Genomic DNA, 20,522 nt, shown 5'->3' with positions numbered 1-20,522 from the left:
GGCCTTTTCTGCGCACTCTCCCGATCAGCAACTCCGTTTTAGTTCTACTGAGGAGGGAATTCATTCAAACTGCTATGGTGTTTAATTTCTTTATGTTAAGTAAGAAACGCTACATTTTTATTTTGAATCCTTATACAAATTCTTTCATTACCTAAATGAATGCACTAATGTTATTTGTTGCGATGTGTAAGAAAGTCTGTCCACTCACGGTCTTCATGCCCACGATGGACTGCTCCACCTTGGTGACGTAGGTGACGTGGTCCTCGTTGGAGCGGAGCTCCCTCTGCTGGATACGTTCGTAAATGCCCACCACCATCTCCCGCGGGATGTCTGCCCCATCGTCCACCCCTAGGGGAACACAGGTCACATTTATGTCTATCTGTCTAAACAGTATATACAGATACATCGCTCCTACTCTCTCTCTCTCTCTCTCTGTCTTGCTGTCCACAAGTTGCAGCTGATATCCTTGGATTTCTTTTTCAAGTCACCTTTCCTCTTCTTTTTGGGAGTAGGTGGTTCACAGTCATCTGGCTCATCTTGCACCAGTTTATTTTTATTTATCATCTTTCTAACCTTGATATTTGCTTTTTTATGTTGCTTAAGTAAATTTTTCTCTGCCATACATGTGTGTGTGCGTGTGTGTGTTTGTGTGTGTGTGTGTGTGTGTGTGTGTGTGTGTGTGTGTGTGTGTGTGTGTGTATGTAATGCTCCACAACACAGCAGACTGAGGAACTACCTTTGACCTACACTGGAGTGAGGATACCAGCGTGAATAATTTATACTTTATTTGAACAAACCCTTAGGCATGCAACCCACTCACTTTGATAGTAAAACCTTGTGAAAATCATAAGGGTAATTCAACACCTTAGCCTTGTGAGACCGCTACTCTATGAAGTCACACAGGCATCCACAAGCAGTAAAAGAAACTTAATGAAAGTGTCCACACCAACCCTGCAGCATGGACCTGTGAACTCTCGTTACCAACGGGTATATAAATTACTGTAACACCAGCAGTTACAGACTACGGAGCCATGTTATATCCCTCTGTGACATCTCCAGCAGAATGTGTGGGTGGAACTATTCTTGTTCTTTCATGGAACCCAAAATGTGACTCCTTGATTTGGCAGAGAATGCAGTGCACGTCTCCTGCTAGGCCTCTCTCCAAGTCAGGGAGTTAAAAATAAAACAAAATGAGAAGGGCGAAGGTATGCAGATGTCTTTACTTACAAAATATGGACAAACATGTTCACTTGCACAAACGTATACAGATGCATATTTCATGCATGTACACGCGCACGCATACACACACACACAAACACACACACACACAAACACACACTTGAACACTTGGAGAAACACAGTGCACAAAATTGTTCCCTCAAAGCTTCAGGACACAAAACACATATAGACAGCCTCACCGGGGCTCTTAAATTACAGTGAAGTTTTCGTATTTCAGAAATAAATCTTTTAAAGCAGACAGTATCCAACTCTCAACATCATTTCTCCGGAGACACCTTATCACCGCATCTTTGATGTTGTTTTTTGTTCTTTTTCTTTCCCCTCCTAGCTTTTCTCGGTAGGCGTAAATGAGGAGATGTTGTGAGCGGAGGACTGCTCATTGTCAGCAGGAAGCCCGCTGGGTTCTGCTGTCCCCGCCGCCTGGAAAGGTCACAGTGTGTGTCATGCCGGCAGGGGTGTGGGGACCCACGCACAGGCCCACAATTAGAGACAAGACAGCGCGACGCAGTGCCTCTCCATTACCCTGTAAGCGCGTTTCTGCTCAACGGGAAAATCATTTAAGGTATTCCGTTTCAAAGCGCCTCTCTGTTGATTAAAAACCGAAGGGGTGGGGGGCGAGGATTAGACAGCAATGGAATGAAGCTACAACAAAAACAAGATTGTCTTTTACACCTCAAAGCGGAGATAAAAGGGATGAAAATCTCCTTTAGAAACGGCCTCCGGCTAGCATTTCTTAAAACACACTATAGCAGAAGGTTCCTGGGAGCCTCCAAACTACTAGGGTGTGTATGTGTGTGTTTGTGTGCATGCAGGTTGTTAAGGGAGCCTTAAACATACTAGGAGGTGCATACAGTATAATTATATATAATACATTCATGACCTGGTTTAACAGAACTGCTCAATCTAATTAAACAGGTGGAGGTCTGGCATGAATAGGTCTAGCTTGAATATTACATTATTCAAGGTACAGAAATATTGTATGAAATATTGTATTGTAGACTATACAGAGTAAATGTAGACTATTCAAATGGAACATGAAAGATTCAGTGAATCCGCATTAATCAAAATATAGTGTGCCCACGCACTTCAAGGAGACAAAGTATACACAAGACACGGATTATTCAAAACGTTGACAGCACTTTATGAACAAACTCTGTTCAATAGCCACACATCAATACATCAGGTTAAAGGTCACACGAGGTGCTGTGACTCAGGTAATGATGATGATAGGGCTTGCGGACAAATAATCACAGTGTTTTCACCACATTCTAATTTGGACAGCCTTTTTGATGGCCCACCAGTTTTACAAATGCACCAGAAATGTTGGAACACGACTCCCGGTTTCAGATATTCATCTTTAAAGCAGAACTGAGTCTCAAAAGAAAGGCCTTTGCGCTTAAGTTTAATATTACATACCATTTTGGTTCGCTTGCAACTATTTTGAGAAAAAATGTTATTATATATTTCTTCTCTCAATCTGTTTGTGATTTACTTGAAGGGATTTTAAAATGGTCAAAGGTGTGACACTGCACAGTGCAATATAAGAAACAGGAATTCACTGTCTTAGGAACAGCAAATGTTTCGAAACTCTTTTCTTTCATCTCCAGTGAGCGTGTCCCCTGAGACCTTTGACACAGAGGTTCCAGACAGGGTGGGAGGGGGGAGCAGAGACATCCTTGTACCAGCACCTCATTTGATGTCTCTGCTTTGGGAGTTACAGTCACCTCAGCGACCTCACCTAATCGTAGCCGTCTGAAGTCACCGCATCGAAGCCATTTAAGAGGTCAAGGCTCACAACATGTCCTTTTATTGGCTGGCACCTCCTAGCCTCTGCCTCTCCACTCTTTTTCCCCTTCCTGCCAGCCAATGGCAGCCTGTTCATCTAAACCTTGCGACGCATTAGGATAGTCATTGTGAGCGGAGTGATAAAACAAGACAAATTAGATCGGGCGCCGCAGAGTTCCAAATACGGCTGACATTTCTACGCCGGTTTCATGATGTTCACACACACTCGATTGACATTCATTAACATTTGTTTCTGTCTTTTAATTGTGTTTCTCCCACTCAATTAGACTGATAAGTGATATTACCGAAATGCTGTTCCATTAACTGTACCCCCATTCGGACAGATGAAGGAAACGGATGAGTGTGAGAAAAAGAGAGAGGGAAAGAGAGAAAGAGAGAGCGAGAAAAGGAGCAGGCAGGCTATTATTCTGGATAGGGGGACTCAGGGACTCACAGCACATGCCAATAACTTAAAATAACTTAAATAACTTAAGTTTAAAAATGATCAGTTTAATCAATGTTCAATTTAATGAACTTCTGAAGACACACATGGAGAAATTCATTAAATATATCCATTCTATTCTGATCCATTTTACTGACTGTTTTAGGAATTGAGAAATGCACAAATCGATTGCTCTTAAAATGACACACAAACATCAACCATTATTGGTGACCTTGCATGACCTTTTTTTGAATTCAGCCAATGACCAGGCTGTCCAGTAATGTCATCTAAGGTCTGTGCGCTCTGATTAGCCTGTCACCATGCAGCCTTCAGACATAAATGTAGGCTCAGTCTACCGCAGCTCGCTAACTTTCTACAGATTTCACGAAAAGTCAAAATGTTAATATTCAAAAGCAGAATCCTTCCCATTAGGATTGCTGTCTGTGACACATTCAGTGTTTAACTGATTTGTATCACTGTTCATCACTCACACAAGACTGTTCAGCCATCAGTGCTTTTATCCCTTGCCCTTGACAATTATCATTTAACATGTATATCTAAATGAAGCATGAAGTTCATTTTTCACGCTTTGGAAAAAAAAAAAAAAATATATATATATATATATATATATATATACATATCAAAAGCTCTTTGAAATTGAACCAAAGTGAAAGTCTTTCATTGGAAGTATCAAGCATACACCAAACCAATGGGGCTTACTGGACAGATTCATAAATGCCTGTTGCATCCAACTGAACACTTCATGGTTTTACCAATTAAAAACTTGTAGAACTGTGCAAGCTCCTCTACAGTACTTGAGCATGACATCACATTACATTAATGGCATTTAGCAAATGCTCTTATCCAGAGCCACTTATGTAGGTTACAGTTGTTACAAGTTATCCACTTACACAGCTGGATATTTACTGAGGCAAGCCTGGGTTAAGTACCTTGCCAAAGGTTACAACAGCAGTGCTGCAGCTGGAATCAAACCAGCAGCCTTTTGGTTACAAGCCCCGCTCCTTACCACTATGCTACACTGCCGCTCATACATTAACACACACCAGAGTACTCTGACTTACCTCTCAGATTGCGGATGAAGTCCTCCAGCATCATCTTGCGGTCGGGCTTGATGTTGGGGCTGTACATGTCTGTGTTGAGGAGGATGATGGCAAAGGCCAGGATGAAGATGGTGTCGGGGTTGTGGAACTGCTGCACCACGTCGGGGTTGCACATGCAGTAACGCTGGCTGTAAACCAGGTGGAGAGAGGGGAGGAGAGGACAACAGCAGTGAAGACCAATTTCCACTTCCTCACAATATGTCTGCCAATCAAAACAAGATCCATCCCCTTTTAAAGGGCAGGATGGTGAAAACAGCAAAGCAAACAGCAAACCTGAAGTGAAGGAGGAATGCAATTTTCTGAGATGTAAAAGGATGTTTTGTGAAAATGTATAGCACACGGTTTCATAAGACACATTGTATACAGCATAACAAATGTAGTTACCTATGTGCCCATGCATAACCAAAGGCAATGTCCTTCTGACATCCGCTGGTTCCGCTAAATTAATAGGAATTCATGTCAGACATCACATGACCTATACCTGAATTTTGGCATGGTTAGATTTTCCACTCTGGACACAAACTTTGCTAATATGTGACCTCTGGAATTAATCTAGGGTACTGTACCAGAAATGGAATGGAAATGAGAAAGCACTCTACAGCCAGTGCTCAATCCAGCTACAATGTACTCTGTCCTTTAGGTAACAAATTTAATCAGATTTGTACTTTTTCCTTCTTACACAGCACTGTTAGGTTATTTCAGCGAATGCCATACTCATGATGTTGAGAAAATGTGCCAAAAAATGGCGCTTTCTTTGTCACTCAGTATGTAGACAAAACACATACAGATGCTATTTGACTGAAGAGAGGTCTAAGCTCCTGGACTGAAATGATTGTCTCTCTCATCATTTTTCATGTCAGTTTCTGAAGTGCTTCTATCAGCCCCATTGTCACTACATTACTAACCAAGCACATTAAATTTTGCTAAGTCATCTTCAATTAGCCAGAAACTAAATCATCAGGATCCCACAGTATGTTCAGGTTTTGTACAGTGCCATTGTGTGCTGTTTGGACAGAGTGGGCTTTTTAAAATAAGCTTTCTGTTCCACTTGACACATGCATTTTTCTGTTGCTATTGAACAAATGTCATAGATCGTTAAAGAAATTATGTTACTGGTACCCGACGGCAGATGACAATGTTTTATGAAATATTTCATTAATGCAGCGGTAGACAAGCTGTGCTGGATAATATGATGGTTCCGGGAAAAAATGTTTATGTAAACTAGATGGCAAATCATTTTACCTTTTTGAAAATACAGCACAACAGTAATAATGAACAAAAGAAGTTATGACTACTTTCAAATAGAACCTCTGAATGTTGATAATGACCTTGGCTGTTGGTCATGACCTTGGTTGAGCACTCATTGTTTCCATTGGTAACATCCCTGAATCCCTTTGATCAGTAAATTTTATTTGAGGTGGAAGAAGGAATGGAAATGCACCAAATGAATAATGAAATAGAGCAAGACTCTGACATCCTACACCTTCAAACAATTCCAAGACTGTTCATTCTCCTGTTCATTCTCCGCCATAGGCTGTTCCAGGACACAGAAAAATTCAAGTGAAAAGATGACAGATGCTTTAATTATGAAAACATCCTCAATCTTTAATTGCCTTTCCAGAGCTCTTGTCAAAAAAATGAAGCTGGTGTCAAAAAAATGGGCAAGCAGATTTTGGTGATTAAACGACACGCAAAAATGGCTTCCGTTATGTTCAGTGTCTGTCTGTAGATATTTTCATCTCCTGTCAGACAGGTATGTGACCTGTACTGTACAGTAATTCCTTCATCAATCACAGGGGAGTTCACAAAGGCTGTGCCTTCACTGTAGCATTCACACACACACACACACACACACACACACACACACAGACATACTTATGCACACGCTCGTCCTCACATACCCGTACGTGGCCACTGATGCAATCACACACATGCACATGCACACAGATAAATACACAGACAGACTACTTCTAAGGAATAATTAAGGCCTTAAAGTAGATCTTCCTCTACTGAGGAGATCACAGGCAGATGAGGGGTGCACGTGATTCTGTCCTCTCTGTTGCGACCCTTACAGACTCTCAATCTGCCCACAGTGTTTTCTAGTCTGAGACGGCGGTCCATTCACAGCGAACCACCCGCCCACTAGCCACTACAATTCCCATACTCCCCCACTTACTCATGCTGATCAGTGCAATCAATACATATCATTAGGACCAAGCACTGCAAATTCAAACAGGCTTTGTTCTTCTATGCAATAAAATGAACACAGCCTTTCTTAGCTAATGGGTACAAATAGTGTTTGCGTGCGCATCCTTTTGTGTGCTCTCTTGGTGTAACGGCTCTTCTGCTCTCGGTTTCATTAAATGCAATTGCGCTTGTGTATCTCTGTGGCACATCAGAGAATACTAATAAAATACAGACAATGGGCTCGTTACATTTTACAGTGCCTGACGAAAAGAGCTCAGATGCTATATGCATCTCAAAGAATCCTGCTACAAACAGAGAATATTCATAATGAGATGACATAAAGGTGCAAAGTGTTTACGCTAGCAAAGGTACTGTCTGCATTGTGAGGTAGTGCATCTTGAGTAACTTTGTCGGAATGCTTGTTCTTCAATATTCAGGAATATATAAAATGAAAAATTGCAGTTGTATTCTTTTCGTACCTAGAAGTCTAGGTAAAATATTTTTTTACCTGGTTGTTGTAGTCTAATGCAGCACATTTACAGGTATTAGTGAATTATCTCATATAAAAATATTGCTCTTTCATGAATATGTTTCTTTAATCTGTCTTTCTTGTATGTTTCTTTAATTGACTTGATTGTGAAAACTTGATTGTTTTCACAGTTTTATTAAAAACATTCCAATGTGGAATTTAAATAATTAACATGCTTTATAATATAAACGATCATAAGCATCAGTCCAATGAGGAGACACCTGGGTAGCCACAGAAGGTCCCTGCAGATACTGCAGTGGTCATTACCCAGCTTATACAACCAAAGAGTCTTTTTCTTTCACTTCTCTGTGATTAATTGTCTTTAAATATTAAGAAAATGTCTTTGAAACTCTGCTACTATAACTAAACTGTCAAGGTTAAGCTTCCTCCTTGCTGCCAGAAAATCTCCAGTAAAGAATGGCCTATTTTGAAGAGTAATTACAGCGCTTATACAGCAAAGTCATTTAAAGGATCGTCTCTTCTCAAGTAGTGTGAAGGCAGTTCGCCCTTTTGAGATATTAGGCGATACTAAAGCAAAGCTCTTTAGCGTGGCCTTACTGTGAGAGCCTGGGAAATGAATCAAGGCAGTCTGCATCCAGTGCACCAAAAAGTCACTGTAAATAGCTTGCTTGCTTTATATTGTATCTGTGATTTGTCTTATTCTACAGGCTATCAGTGAGATGCATCTTGAAAGTTAGCAAACGGTAGCAAGCCATTGCTAAAGAAATAACTTTTTTACATCATGCATGAGTCCTCTCATAGCGTTATCTGGCTAGCACAATAAAAGAACTACTGAAAGAATCAGAAACAAGACAGAAGTCTAATGCAAATATTTTTACATTCTTATCTTAAGAAAGAAGCTCTCCAATCCCTGGGCATTCATGCTGTACGGAGGCCCTGCGAGAACAGTACCACTGATCCCAGCATCCACAGTGAAACCTGCCTTGCCTGAAGGCCCAGACTCCTGGTGCACAAAGTTCAGGCACACCCCTAACAACCCCCTGACCAATCAAAATCTGTTGTCACCACCACCAGCATACATGGAGAGTGCCTTAACACTAAGGGAAGCGGACTTGTTGACAAGGGGTTGCAGGGTCAAGTCTAGTGAAAGGCTCTGCTGCTGTACCCTTGAGTGAAGGGTTTAGTCAGCACTGCTCCAGGAGACACCCAGCAGCATGAATAGATAAGGTTTAGACACGTAAATTATGAACACCTCAGTGGATGAGGAGGTTGGGTAACTGCATAAATAATCTGATGTAACCACAAGCCCTGAGTCTGTACTTGTTTACACGTAATGGGAGTAAAATTTAATGAGCAATTTAGATAATATATATACTGCTGGATCTATGGTACTGTTGGATCTATGACTTAAACAGAATTAATTTTAATTGCATAGTTAATTACATATTTACAAAACATTTATAATCTTAGTATAACAGGCTGTAAAGGTAGCTTCTGTTCATTTATGACTGTGGTCTGAGATTTTGATTTGATCCCAGCTGTTAAATGTTTGGAGCCAGATGATTGTTCAGAGAGCTGTGATTCACCGCGAGAAGCACTAAGGGAAATCATCTCTCACTCTTTTCAATAAGCGCCGGTCAGGTGTTGGGGAATGCTTCCAAGCGGTTTCCACATCGTCCGGAGATACGTTTTTAGCGCTTCTTTCCGCACCCTGGACCATACTCCCAGACTTATCCCAGAGCCTGCCGTCCCACGGACCGAGCGGGCGAGATTAAAATCAGAGCAGAGCGAGCAGACCACCAGATACTCATTTCAGATAGCATTGGATCTGGGGAGAGAGAATTTATGATTCAGGGGATGTGTATGTGCGCTGCAGATAAAATCAGATCTGGGAACAGTGAATTTATGATTGGAGATATGAAGTAGAAACGAGAAATGTTAAACCCAATTCTGTTGCAGTTCTGCGGTGAAAATGAGACGATCAGACGGTCTTCTGATGTAAATGGTTCAGCTGACACTAAATCTCTGATGTTGGCGATGTACGGAGCAATGTGACAACACACGGCTTAGCTGCCGCTGGTTTGCCGAGGGAACCTATTCCTGGGGCTAACGGTGAGCGGTCTGGGGGCACATGTGTTCTGTCTGGGCCTGAATTAAGAGACACAGCAGAAAGGTGAATCCCTGATTCACAGTTAACCTGGGCCTTAGGCTTGGGTGAGGCTGAAAGGTCTTTTTCACCCTGACTCAAACTGACAGGCCCCCGGTGAGCACACCGCAGACCAGTATTATGAGTCTGAGTAAATCTACCACTTGGCAAAGCAGCACAGATCAGGGCCACTGAGCCCTGGTCCTGGAGGGCCATCCTCTCTAAAGTCTTTCATTCCAGCCAGGCACTTCACTGCCCGATTGAAGCGAGCATTGTACTCCCAGTTCTGAAGGAGTTAGCTGTTTAAAGAGAGTTGGAAAGCCTGATTTCAGCCTTCTTGGAACAGTAGTGAGTATCTCTGACCTTGGTGCTGGGCAACCCTCAGCATAACTACTCTCTTCATATCTAACTGTAACTGAAGCACTGTTCCAAGTGAGCCCTAGAGTTGGTCGTATGATGAGCTTCAACCATGCGTGCCTTGGCCTATGGATATCCCTTTCTCTAGAGCATTCTCTAGCAAATGTTGCCACAGCATAATCACACTATAGTATAAGCAAACCCATGCTATTGTATTTGAACAGCTGTTTGTGTCAGGCAAACAAAATAAATGATGTTCCATTAGTCATTACATGCCATTTTCCCTTGCTAATTGGAGAGAACTTGCACAGGTCCATTGTGCAAAAAAAATATGCAATATAATGCAATGTTTCCTTTGACAGCACAGTGAGTAGAACATTAGTCATGCACTGCAAGCTCTGGACCTTTCTGGGAAATTATTCAAGTATTATTCATTTATTCACAAAATCATTTCACGTTAATAAATGGACTGCCAAAGATACTCTGGGTTACTCTCTCTGATTCATAAATACATTGGCCAGGCTGGTGGAAAATTCAGGCCCCCTGAATGTGTTAATATCACATACATGAACATGTATAGTGCTCTGACTGTTTCAATAAGCACGTATCTTCAAAGACTTGTTTAGCCACCATACCCGAAGTAAATACAAAGTTTGCTTTTAACTTGAGGTAATATTTCCAAGTGTAATAATCTTCTGAGTGGAGTCTGAGAGCGAGATCCCTGAGCCTAAGGGTGTTTTAAGTGGACGAATGCTAAGGCGGAAACTTTTAATTGCTTACACCTGCCGTTACTGCCATTTCACGGCAATTACTTGCTTGAGAGATTAGTGTTTAGACTGTTACGGAAAGTAACCACCATCAGTGCTACTGCTGCCTCTGACAAGCAGGCTCTGGGAATGAGCTCCGTGGTATAAACAAAATACATTTCAGATTCATGACTTGTAAATTGGTTCATATCTTGATTGAACACAGCCCTTTGATTTGGGAAAATATATTGCAGAGGTATATTTTGCATGCACAGACAAATAATTCATGAGCTGATACTCCATCCATTCAGTGTACGTTTCCTGGATATATGAGTAGTGCTCACTGCAAAAATGACACTGATAAATAGCAAATAAGTGCCGACATGTTGATGAATTTTGAACCCTTTTTAGAAAGGAACAAAATACGTCTTTCTGTATGAAAGCACGCAAATACAGAGCGTTCATTATACAATATGTCCGTTCCTATTGGCCAATTTTTGTTTTCAGACTTTCAAGCATTTTTTTTTTTTTTTTTTTTGCTCTGAGACATCAAAGGCATCCGAGAGGGAGAGGAGCTGCCGGAAAGGGCCTGGGTTACATAACTGGGATTATTTTTAAACCAGCTGTACTTTCTTATCTGATGTTTGTCTCTGCGCTGTGTGCTGCAGAATGCCAGCTGCCGGAGAGATCTGTGTTTACCGTGGCCTTTTGCGTTGTCACTGATAAGCTGCTGCGTTTTAAAAAAATGACCTGAAGACAATTGTCAAAGAGATTAAGTGTTGATGGTAGCATCACTGCATCTGCAGACATTCCATTACAAGGGATACGGTGTCCTCAAACCTTACAACCCGCAGTTGGTGACCTCACCTGAAATCCACCTCGGGGAGAAGGAGGTGGTGAAACAGGTTTGCTACACCGAAAGTCCTCTTCTCAATCTGGTAAGACCAAGCCCTCAACCGTCTCATGCCAGGTTAGCTGAATGTAACATGACCAGAGCCCCCAGAGGGGGGAAGGTTCTCACCTGAAGGCCTCAATGAGCCTTTCCACCTTCTGTGCCTCGCCCTGAACCCGGATGTGGGCCTGGAACTTCCTAAGGGCCTCGTCCAGCTCCATCCCAGAGAAGTCCATCTCGTCCACCACACAGCTGCGGAGCAGAAGAGGAAGGGCTTAAAAAAAGAAGGGCGAGGTTACAGGGTCCCAAGGGCTGCCCTCTGAAAAGATTAGCATTGGGGTAATCACTGATCTATATGATTATACTGGATCAAAAGGTTACACTTTAGCTTATGAGTGGCCTTGAGGCAACTGTAAGGTTACCTCACGTTGCCTCTGATAAACTAGCAATCAAACAAAGTGTTGAAATTGAGCAATCAAAATGGATGATGGTACCATAAATATGTCACATTGATGGCTTTAAAAGTTATGGCTTCCCCCTTAGCTGTAAGGACAGCTTCATACCTCCTTGCCATGTGCTCCTACTGCAGTACATGGCATATATTGTTAGAAGCAGTGTAGAACTTCCAACAGGTTCCCACGGTTCTACTCATGGTTCTTAACTGAATAAGACTCAGTTGACTGTGACGGCCAGCTCGTAACCTCAATGACCTCTTCCTAAAACCTCACACCCACACCGCCTGCACAGGGATAAGTGGGATTATTCTGTTATCCCTGTGCCTCCAAATTATTTTCTGCCAACATTAATCTGAGGCAAGGCTTGGAATCAATAGTACAGTTCAGGTCAAAAAGCAATACTCCTAGTATGTATGCACTTTTAAATGTGAGTGAGTAATTCGTTTTGACAAGCACCGTAGACAGCTACTGCTAATCTGTGATTTGGCTCTTCAAATTTGTTGGCAGGAATTATTATAGGCTACACTGTTCAATGGATGACGTCAAACACACTCACATAGAAAAATCCTTAAACACTGCCAGTGTTGTGGAAATAGTCAGTCAACAGGCATAACCTGAAGTGGGGTAGCTGTGTTTTTCAGCCTCAGAAAATGGCGGAAAAATGCAGCACTCACCAAGTGAAAAAGAGCCACAAAGATTTCAAAGGTGCATTTTAGAGTTTGATAAAAATTGATGCTTGCAGCAAATGCATCATAAACAGGTATTTTTTTTTTACTAAACCCTGAAATGCAACTTTGAAATCTTTGTGGTTCTTTTTTACATGGAGAGCGCAATAATTCTCTCCTTCATGTGACATAGGTTTCATTAACACTATCACCCCATTTATGAAAAAGACCCTCTATTTTAAAAAAGGCTCTCTCTGGGATTGAGAACGTTCTCATTACCATCTCTCAGAAAATGAGAACCTGTGGCATAAACTGTGACCATCTGAAGGTGAAAGTAAGGGCTTAAACTTCTTAATCTCTTGACATTTTGATGTAGGGCAATTAGATTTCTTGTAATGTTGGACAATTGCCCCCCCCCCCCCCCCCCCTCACACACACACACTTGGTTTGCATTTTATTTTGTGATAAGTGAGAAGGATAGCAATTTATGGGTAGTGCCACTAACAGACATTAGCAAAATACAGACGGGTGGCAAATTAAAGGAAAAACCAACATAAAGTGTCTTATTAAGGTGTTGGGCCACCACGAGCCACCTGAACAGCTTCAATGTGCCTTGGCATAGATTCTACAAATCTCTGGAACTCTACTGGAGGGATGGAACACCATTCTTCCACAAGATATTCCCTCATTTGGTGTTTTGATGATGGTAGTGGAGAGCGCTGCCTAACACGTCGGTGCAAAATCTCCCATAGGTGTTCAACTGGGTTGAGATCTGGTGACTGCAAAGGCCATAGCATTCATATCACTTTCATACTCATCAAACCATTCAGTGACCCCTTGTGCCCTATGGATGGGGGCATTATCATCCTGGAAGAGACCACTCCCGTCAGGATAGATATGTTTCATCATAGGATAAAGGTGATCACTCAGAACTGCATTGTATTGATTTGCAGTGACCCTTCCCTCTAAGGGGACAAGTGGACCCAAACCATGCCAGCAAAATTCCCCCCACAGCATAACAGAACCCCTGGACCCCCTCACTGTCAAGCATTCAGGCCTGTACCGTTCTCTTGGTGTACGCCACACATGCACTTGCCCACTTGTCGAAAATATGGTGAAGGATGACTCATCTGACCATATTACTTTTTTCCACATCTCTGTAGACCGGTGCCTATGGTTTTTGCACCACTGAACTCTCAAATGTGCATTCATCTTTGTAATGAGGGGTTTATGCACTGCAACCTATTTTATTTTACTATAATATCCCTCTGTATGTAATTGTGGACTACAAGCAAACTCAGGGTTTTATTTCTGCACAGAACCACCCTGGGTGTCCTCTAAGTTTGTGTCCGAATATCTGCATTTCAGCAGAGGACACCGTCACTGTGAAGTCAACCTGAAGAATATTCATTACGGGAAAAGATGTGCCTGTTCCCTTCTGGGTCATTACCCTGCCCGGATTTTGAGGCGTTAGCAGCACACAGGCGCTCGCAGTATCTGTCAAGTCTCTCAGTGCTTCCGAGATGCGATCCCTCAAAGCAAAAATTGTACACATGGGTGTACTAGATGTACTGTGTGTGCCTGGTTTAATGCTAATCATTTCAATTACCAGTGTTATAGAATTATGGGCACAAAAGGAGCATTTCTATTCACCTTAAAGGGGATCCAGTCAGCACCATTTTCAGCTTCCCGTATAAAGAGCACAAAACAACACGCTATTTTCATGTTCTACCTGAGTACTCTTGCTTGGATGCAAGGCTCTGCATACTGTAGTGTTTTAATATACAATGCAAAGTAACGTCTCACCCATTCACTGAAGCATCAGATATAATGTAAATGAGTGAAAAAAAAAATGATGAAAGCAAAGTAAAATGCAAATGCATTGCCAACATGACTGGGCGTTTTCAATTATTCATGTCAAAACTATTATTATGTAAACACTGCTTGCTGCTACTGATGGAACAAGCAGAGATTGTAAGTAGTTTGTGCTAGAGTAACTCTCCATCTATGTGTCACTCTTGCTGCACAGGGGAAAAGAATATTTTGAGGACCCTCAGCGGGGTTGTTTGCGGAGCTGTCCCTCCGAATGCTATTGTAGTCTCCCTCGCTGAGGTGACTGAGAGACCCAGGTGCATTTAGACTGTTGGTGATGTGGAGACATAGAGCCCAGACTGAGTGCTGTCACCCACAGGGTCTTTGGGGGGGGGGCAACAATGACACAAATATGCCTGTAGAGGATAAGAGATCCACTCAGCCTCGACATGCTGTTTCCAAGGCAGCACAAGCCCTTGGGCCACGGCACACTCAACGGCGGTGTCCGTATAGAGGCCTCTGCATGTGACCGGTCTCATTTCATTGCAAACCCGCTAGGAATGCAGCACAAAAATAAAACCCAAAGAAAGCAAAAGCAACAGCAAAAACACAAACAATTATGTACACAGTTGGGTTTACCTAGCACCTCGTGAAAACATATTGGCATAAAACACGTTGACAGAGTGGCTAATAAAGATCGTGGTGAGAGAGTATTTGAAATATAACAGCGCATTTTGGTGACAGCACCTAACCAGGGTCGCTTGTTTTTCTGGATGTTTGTAATGATGTGTGTGGAGGTGCCCTCACTGGGTCCTGACCAGGCCCCTCCTGCACCTGCTCTGAGATGCAGAGGGACCATGGACAGCATCCTTCCAATCCACACTGCAGAACTGTGAAGACTCTAACTCTCCCCTCTACAAGAGTATCAAACACACTGCACAATAAAATATATTCACAAAAAAAGAGTATCAAACACACGTGAAGGTGATGGGCAACCAAGAGCACCTGTAGCTGGTTGTTCATTAGAGGAGGACAATGACTGTCCTGGACTAATCCTACACAGCTCCCTACTTGAAAAGTCCAGTCTTGTTAAAGAGAAATGCCTATAACTAACAAAGGAATGTTTTTTTTGGTGTTTCATTGTTTTATGTAGTGCCAGCTGGTGGCTGAAAGCTACCTGTGAGACACCCCAGAACTGGCTTTGCTCTCACTAGCTGGGAGTAACGGTTACATTAAGTACAGCCTGCACGCTCTTGCCTGCACCACAGTATATCTGGAACCGAAATCTTGTACAAGGCTTGTTTCTTTAGTCAACATCAAAACTATGGACAGGCTTAACAGATGGAATGGGGTAATCACTGGAGAGGAGACACGCAATCCTAATAAGCTATGATAGTCCTATAGCGAAGAACACAATGGGCAAAAACACTAATGGCAACATGATGGGAACATTTATTTCCTCCCCCTTTCTGATTGGCTGGGAGAGACCAATGGCGTCAATGAGACGTATATCACTTCAGCATGAGACCAGACTCAAAATGCTCAGAACTTATTTACCCACTTTACCATATCTGCTGCCTCAGGACTCTTTCACACATTTCACACAGTTCAGTAGATAATGTATCCTTGAAGATGAGCAATGATTAAATTATTTTTCTCTTGTATCTTGGCTTAGAAGGGATACATTTGAGAACATTACTAAAAGCCAAATGTACATAAGACTACTAACACGAAATGTCCATCCAGAAAGTACTGATTAAGGATTAATAACAACCGCCAGATTTCTATCACTGTAATAATAATGGACTCCCTGGATAATTTAGACAGTTTTTATGCTACAGCCATGTAAAGTGCAATTGGGATTTAGAACAAGCCATAGCTCCATTAACAAAAATGAGCTTGCTGACAGAGGAAGGGGACAGCGGAAAAGCAACACTAAAGACATCTGTCCAATTCAGCGGCTCTGGCAGTGCGCGGCTATTGGAGCCCATCGGTCTCTGCAGGAGCAAAGCAGCCGAGGGACATGGACACTCTGCCGAGCTGCATGCTGGAGACTTCCATTACGCGCTGGACCAGGGCTGCTCTCAAGCAAAGAGCTCATAAATGATGGAAGAGATTGTGAGGGGTGGGGGGGGGGGGGGGATGGCGGGGGACTCATGTGTCTGCTGTTAGCTGATGGATGACTTCGCTCTCTCTCTCTCTCTCTCTCTCTCTCTCTCTCTCTCTCTCTCTCTCTCTCTCTCCCTCTCTCTTTCTCTCTTTCTCTCACTCCCTCGTTCTCTCATCAAGCTGTCATGACTCTAATGAAAAGCCACAGAGACGTCACGCGATTGCAATTTGCATAATAGCCGCCCGCCGCTGCCGGGGTCCGCGCCCTTGGCTGATTAGCCTCTTAATCAGTATGTTTGGCAGGTAACGCGCGTGTTCTCACGTTTGCTTTTTACGCCGAACGCCTTGATTAAAACACGCGCCAGGCACCAGTGAGCCAAGCAGAGCTAACCAGATGGAACGGCGTTTGTCAGGAGGGGCTGATGAGGAAATTGCAAGCTAACCAAACCCTCCCTTTTCCCCACAAACAAGCGTGGAGCAGTCTACTCAAGTATGACACCGTTCCTTGGAGAGGCTGGCTTTGAGAAAGCGCGACTCAATAAGGTAAGTCAGAGTACGGCTCGCAGCCACGTTTTTATATATGGGGAAAAAAGAGACCCCTAGACTTAAATGCTTCCTTTAAACTTCAGCCAGCAGCACTGGACCGGCTCTGGTGAGCTTGTGAAGCTCGCAGACCTGTCTCTAAGCCCTGCGACATCCCGTTCAAAATGCTAGCGTGGAAATCAAGGTGTGCCCTGAGGAAACCCGAGCTCCGCTGTTCCAAAGGCGCAGCAGCAGCGCTGTTTGGGTAAGCGGGGGAGGGAGAGCGGGAGTGCAGGGGACGCATGGGGGGCAGGGCTGAGTGCAGTGACCTGTTTTGGTGCACTGGGCTCTATCACGCTGCATTACAACGCACAACACCACATACACACACTTGCATGCCCACAAACACACACACACACACACACACACGTGTACTGAATTATGTAACCTTCCAGCTTTATAAATGTGTCACCTTGCAAAAAAAATTAGCAATGTAATATAGTAAAGGAACGAAGCATAAAGATGCATAAGGATACCTAATAAATTGAATAAAGGCATTTTGGAGCTTGAATCATAAAACACACCTTGATCCACAGCAAGAACAAGAGGACAAGCCCGTGCCTTCAGCAGGCACTTCATTCTGTATTCAGTGCAACACGGGTGACCTAAAGCACTCTGGGTGCTCAGTCAGGAATGCAATCCCATTTACAGTGACCTGCCCTGAGAATAATGCGATCTGGGACAGTCGCAGTGGGAGACCCCATTTCACTGGAGAAAATAATGCAATTCAGGGAGATAAGAGCACCCTCCAATTTAAAAAAAAAAATAATAAATTCACTGTCCGCAGCTGGCCCACCCTCCTCCAAAGAGGGGGAGTATATTTCTGTGTACGACAGAAAAAACAATCTTTGGCTGACTAAACATTCAGTGCTGCTTCACCATAAACCGAGTTTCTGATTGCCTTTACCAGAGGCCCTGTGTCAGCGCTCACTGTAAGATTCTTCGAAAAAGAAATTTGAATACACCACCTCCTCCAGTCCAAAATCCTATTTGTTTCGAACCAAATAAATAATTTAAACTGAACCAGTGCGAAAATGCACATTTTGCACATTTCCTGTACATAAACACAGCTGCGTGTATTTTAAAACAATGCATCATATTCTGTTGATCTGTTTAGAGAGCAACTGAGCTCGCTCTATGAAAAAAATGAAACTCAGAGAAAATCTGCCTTTTAGGGGATATTGATTTGGTGCATGTTAATGTCCAATGAAATAGTCTTCCTGAGGTTCGTTTTCAAATAATCACTGAAAACTTTAAATGAACCTCAAGCTCCAGGTAGATGTACAGTACATGGGCAGGAGTGAGGTAAAAGACATGAGTGGCACAGAATGCCGCTTTGAGGGAACTTTGAATCCCTCAGGCATTGGTGGAAAAATGATATTGTCCCTTCAGCCTCTTCAGCTAAAGTCTTTGTAACCTAGGTTCATTACCTCGGCAGCACTGACTAGGCTTGAGCCTTCCAATCTTGGGCAGCAGTGTGTCATAGTGTTTAAGGAATTGAGCTCGCAACCATAAGGTTGTAAGTTCAGTTCCCAGGTGGCCACTGCTGCTGGACCCTTGAGCACCTAGTCGACATGGTTGAAAACAGACATTTGTGAAGCCAAATAATAACAGCAACTGAATCACTGCAGTGCATGGCATCGCATTGCATTGCATTGCACATAGTGTTTAATGGAAGATATTAAAATTCTTTATTACTGCATATGGTTATGTGAGAGCTGAATCCCCTATAGCACAGCAATGGACTCTGTCATCCCGTATGGTCATAGTCGGAAGGCTAACGTCACAGCTGATGCCCTTGCTATATTTCAGCGGAGGACCGAAAAAGCCTTTCAAAGGGAGAGAGGGGAACGCAGGAGCGACGACTCCCGCGCCAGTCAGCCGTCCGCCCGGGCCGAGGTGGGGGGCCCTCGCGAGCGGAGCCTTTCAAAGGCATTGCGGTAAATCAATTATAATGACCTTTCTCAAACAGAGCCACGCGCTCCCTGTTGACAAATCCCTTTCAGGAGCAGAGACGGCGCTGACGGCTCAGAGGCGCCCGAGAGCGCCTGATAGGTACATCAGGCTCGTCCCCCGGCAGGATTAAATAATGAGAACGTTTTAAAGCGCTGATCAACAGCTCCTTTGAAAACGGCTTTGGGCTTGCTTGTTTTCAAAATAGATCTTCATTTTGTCAGCCCTCCGACGCTAGGCCGGGAGCTGCCGGAGCGCACGCCCCTCACGGGCCAGTGAGGCACAGGTCTGAGATCAGCTTCTGAAATCTGGAGTTCGCGGATTCCCTGCTGCTGTCACAGTTCTGAGGCCAGTGCTCCCTTGAGCCTTTCTCAGAGCTGTCAGCAGAACAAGCACCTTACAGGAATATCACAATGCAGCCACAGTCTGATTAATTGCCTTGAAAAACAACTGACTTAAAGGTGAACACATATAATCATTCATAAAACTGTTCTTGGAATGGCATTTCCTTACTCTTTCTCTTCTACACTCTCTTCTCTCTCACAGTCACTCACTCACACACACACACACACACACACACACGCACCAGCACTCCCATCAGTGATATAGATATGACACAATGCAACAAGATGCTCTCTGATGTCATTGATTTTATCCTTGGTTTATTATGGGCTCTTGGTAGTGTATTAGTTGTGTATATGGGCTGTGGCAAATTGAAACCTCTCAGCTCAGCAGCTGCTGTGATCTAATTAAAAGCAACTTCTGATCTCCTGGGACTCATAAAAGCCGGAAAGGAAAAAAGAGAACAGGTGAGCTTTAATATAGTTCACCATGCAAAATACATACTGTTTTCAGGAATATGTTCACTACTAAGCATATAAGAGAATTTCTGAACATCTAACAATGTAATGCTTCATGAAAATAGGCATGTGTATGTTCTGAAATTGTCCCTGCTGTAAAGTATGATTGGCTGTTTTTGTGACTTCCTCTGCACTGATCTGAGATCAGGATTGCTAAAAGAAATGAGGAGGGAGGAACGGTGTGAGCACTGATCAGAGGTCAGTGTTGCAGAAGGGAGCCGACGGAAAGGTACTCACTCGAGGACATCTCTGTTGAACTGCTTCTTGCTGTTGCCTAGGAACTCGCCAATCATCTGCCGGCTCAGCCCCTTCCTCTGCAGCAGGAAGTGGGCCACGCCTATGGGTGTGTCCGGGATGAAGCCTCTGGAGATGAGGAACTGAATGCCTTTATCTGGGTTCCTGCAGAGACAAGAAATAAAGGTGAACAACTTCCTGCTGATCGTAGGTCAGAAATCATCAAGTGAGCATTCTGTAGTGACGAACTGAATACTGACCAGAGATCACTCAGAACGGGGTGAGCGGTCTGAAATGCTGCCACTGTGTCCTTTACAAGGTATCACATCACATCAAGGGATACAAGTTTTTTGCTCGCCAGCAACATTCTGTTAGGCTTCCCAAAAGATCTGGGCAACACAGGTTTAATAGTGAACAAAATCCTTTTAAAACGCTTACAGTTTATGT

General features: G+C 43.3%; 1 protein-coding gene across 1 annotated transcript in view; it reads right to left on the bottom strand.

The window, feature by feature from the left end:
* LOC118770183 (IQ motif and SEC7 domain-containing protein 3-like) overlaps positions 1-20,522 on the bottom strand; it is a 55,190-nt gene that overhangs the window by 14,407 nt on the left and 20,261 nt on the right. Inside the window, exons 3-6 of the mRNA XM_036517702.1 lie at positions 20,079-20,240; positions 11,535-11,657; positions 4,549-4,715; positions 209-348 (exon numbers count right to left, since the gene is read on the bottom strand). Coding sequence (XP_036373595.1) covers positions 209-348; positions 4,549-4,715; positions 11,535-11,657; positions 20,079-20,240 — 592 coding nt within the window. The remainder of the gene's footprint in view (positions 1-208; positions 349-4,548; positions 4,716-11,534; positions 11,658-20,078; positions 20,241-20,522) is intronic.

This window comes from Megalops cyprinoides, chromosome 23 (genome assembly GCF_013368585.1).
Source record: "Megalops cyprinoides isolate fMegCyp1 chromosome 23, fMegCyp1.pri, whole genome shotgun sequence".
Lineage (NCBI taxonomy): Eukaryota > Metazoa > Chordata > Actinopteri > Elopiformes > Megalopidae > Megalops > Megalops cyprinoides.
This window is presented reverse-complemented; position numbering and strand designations above follow the sequence as displayed.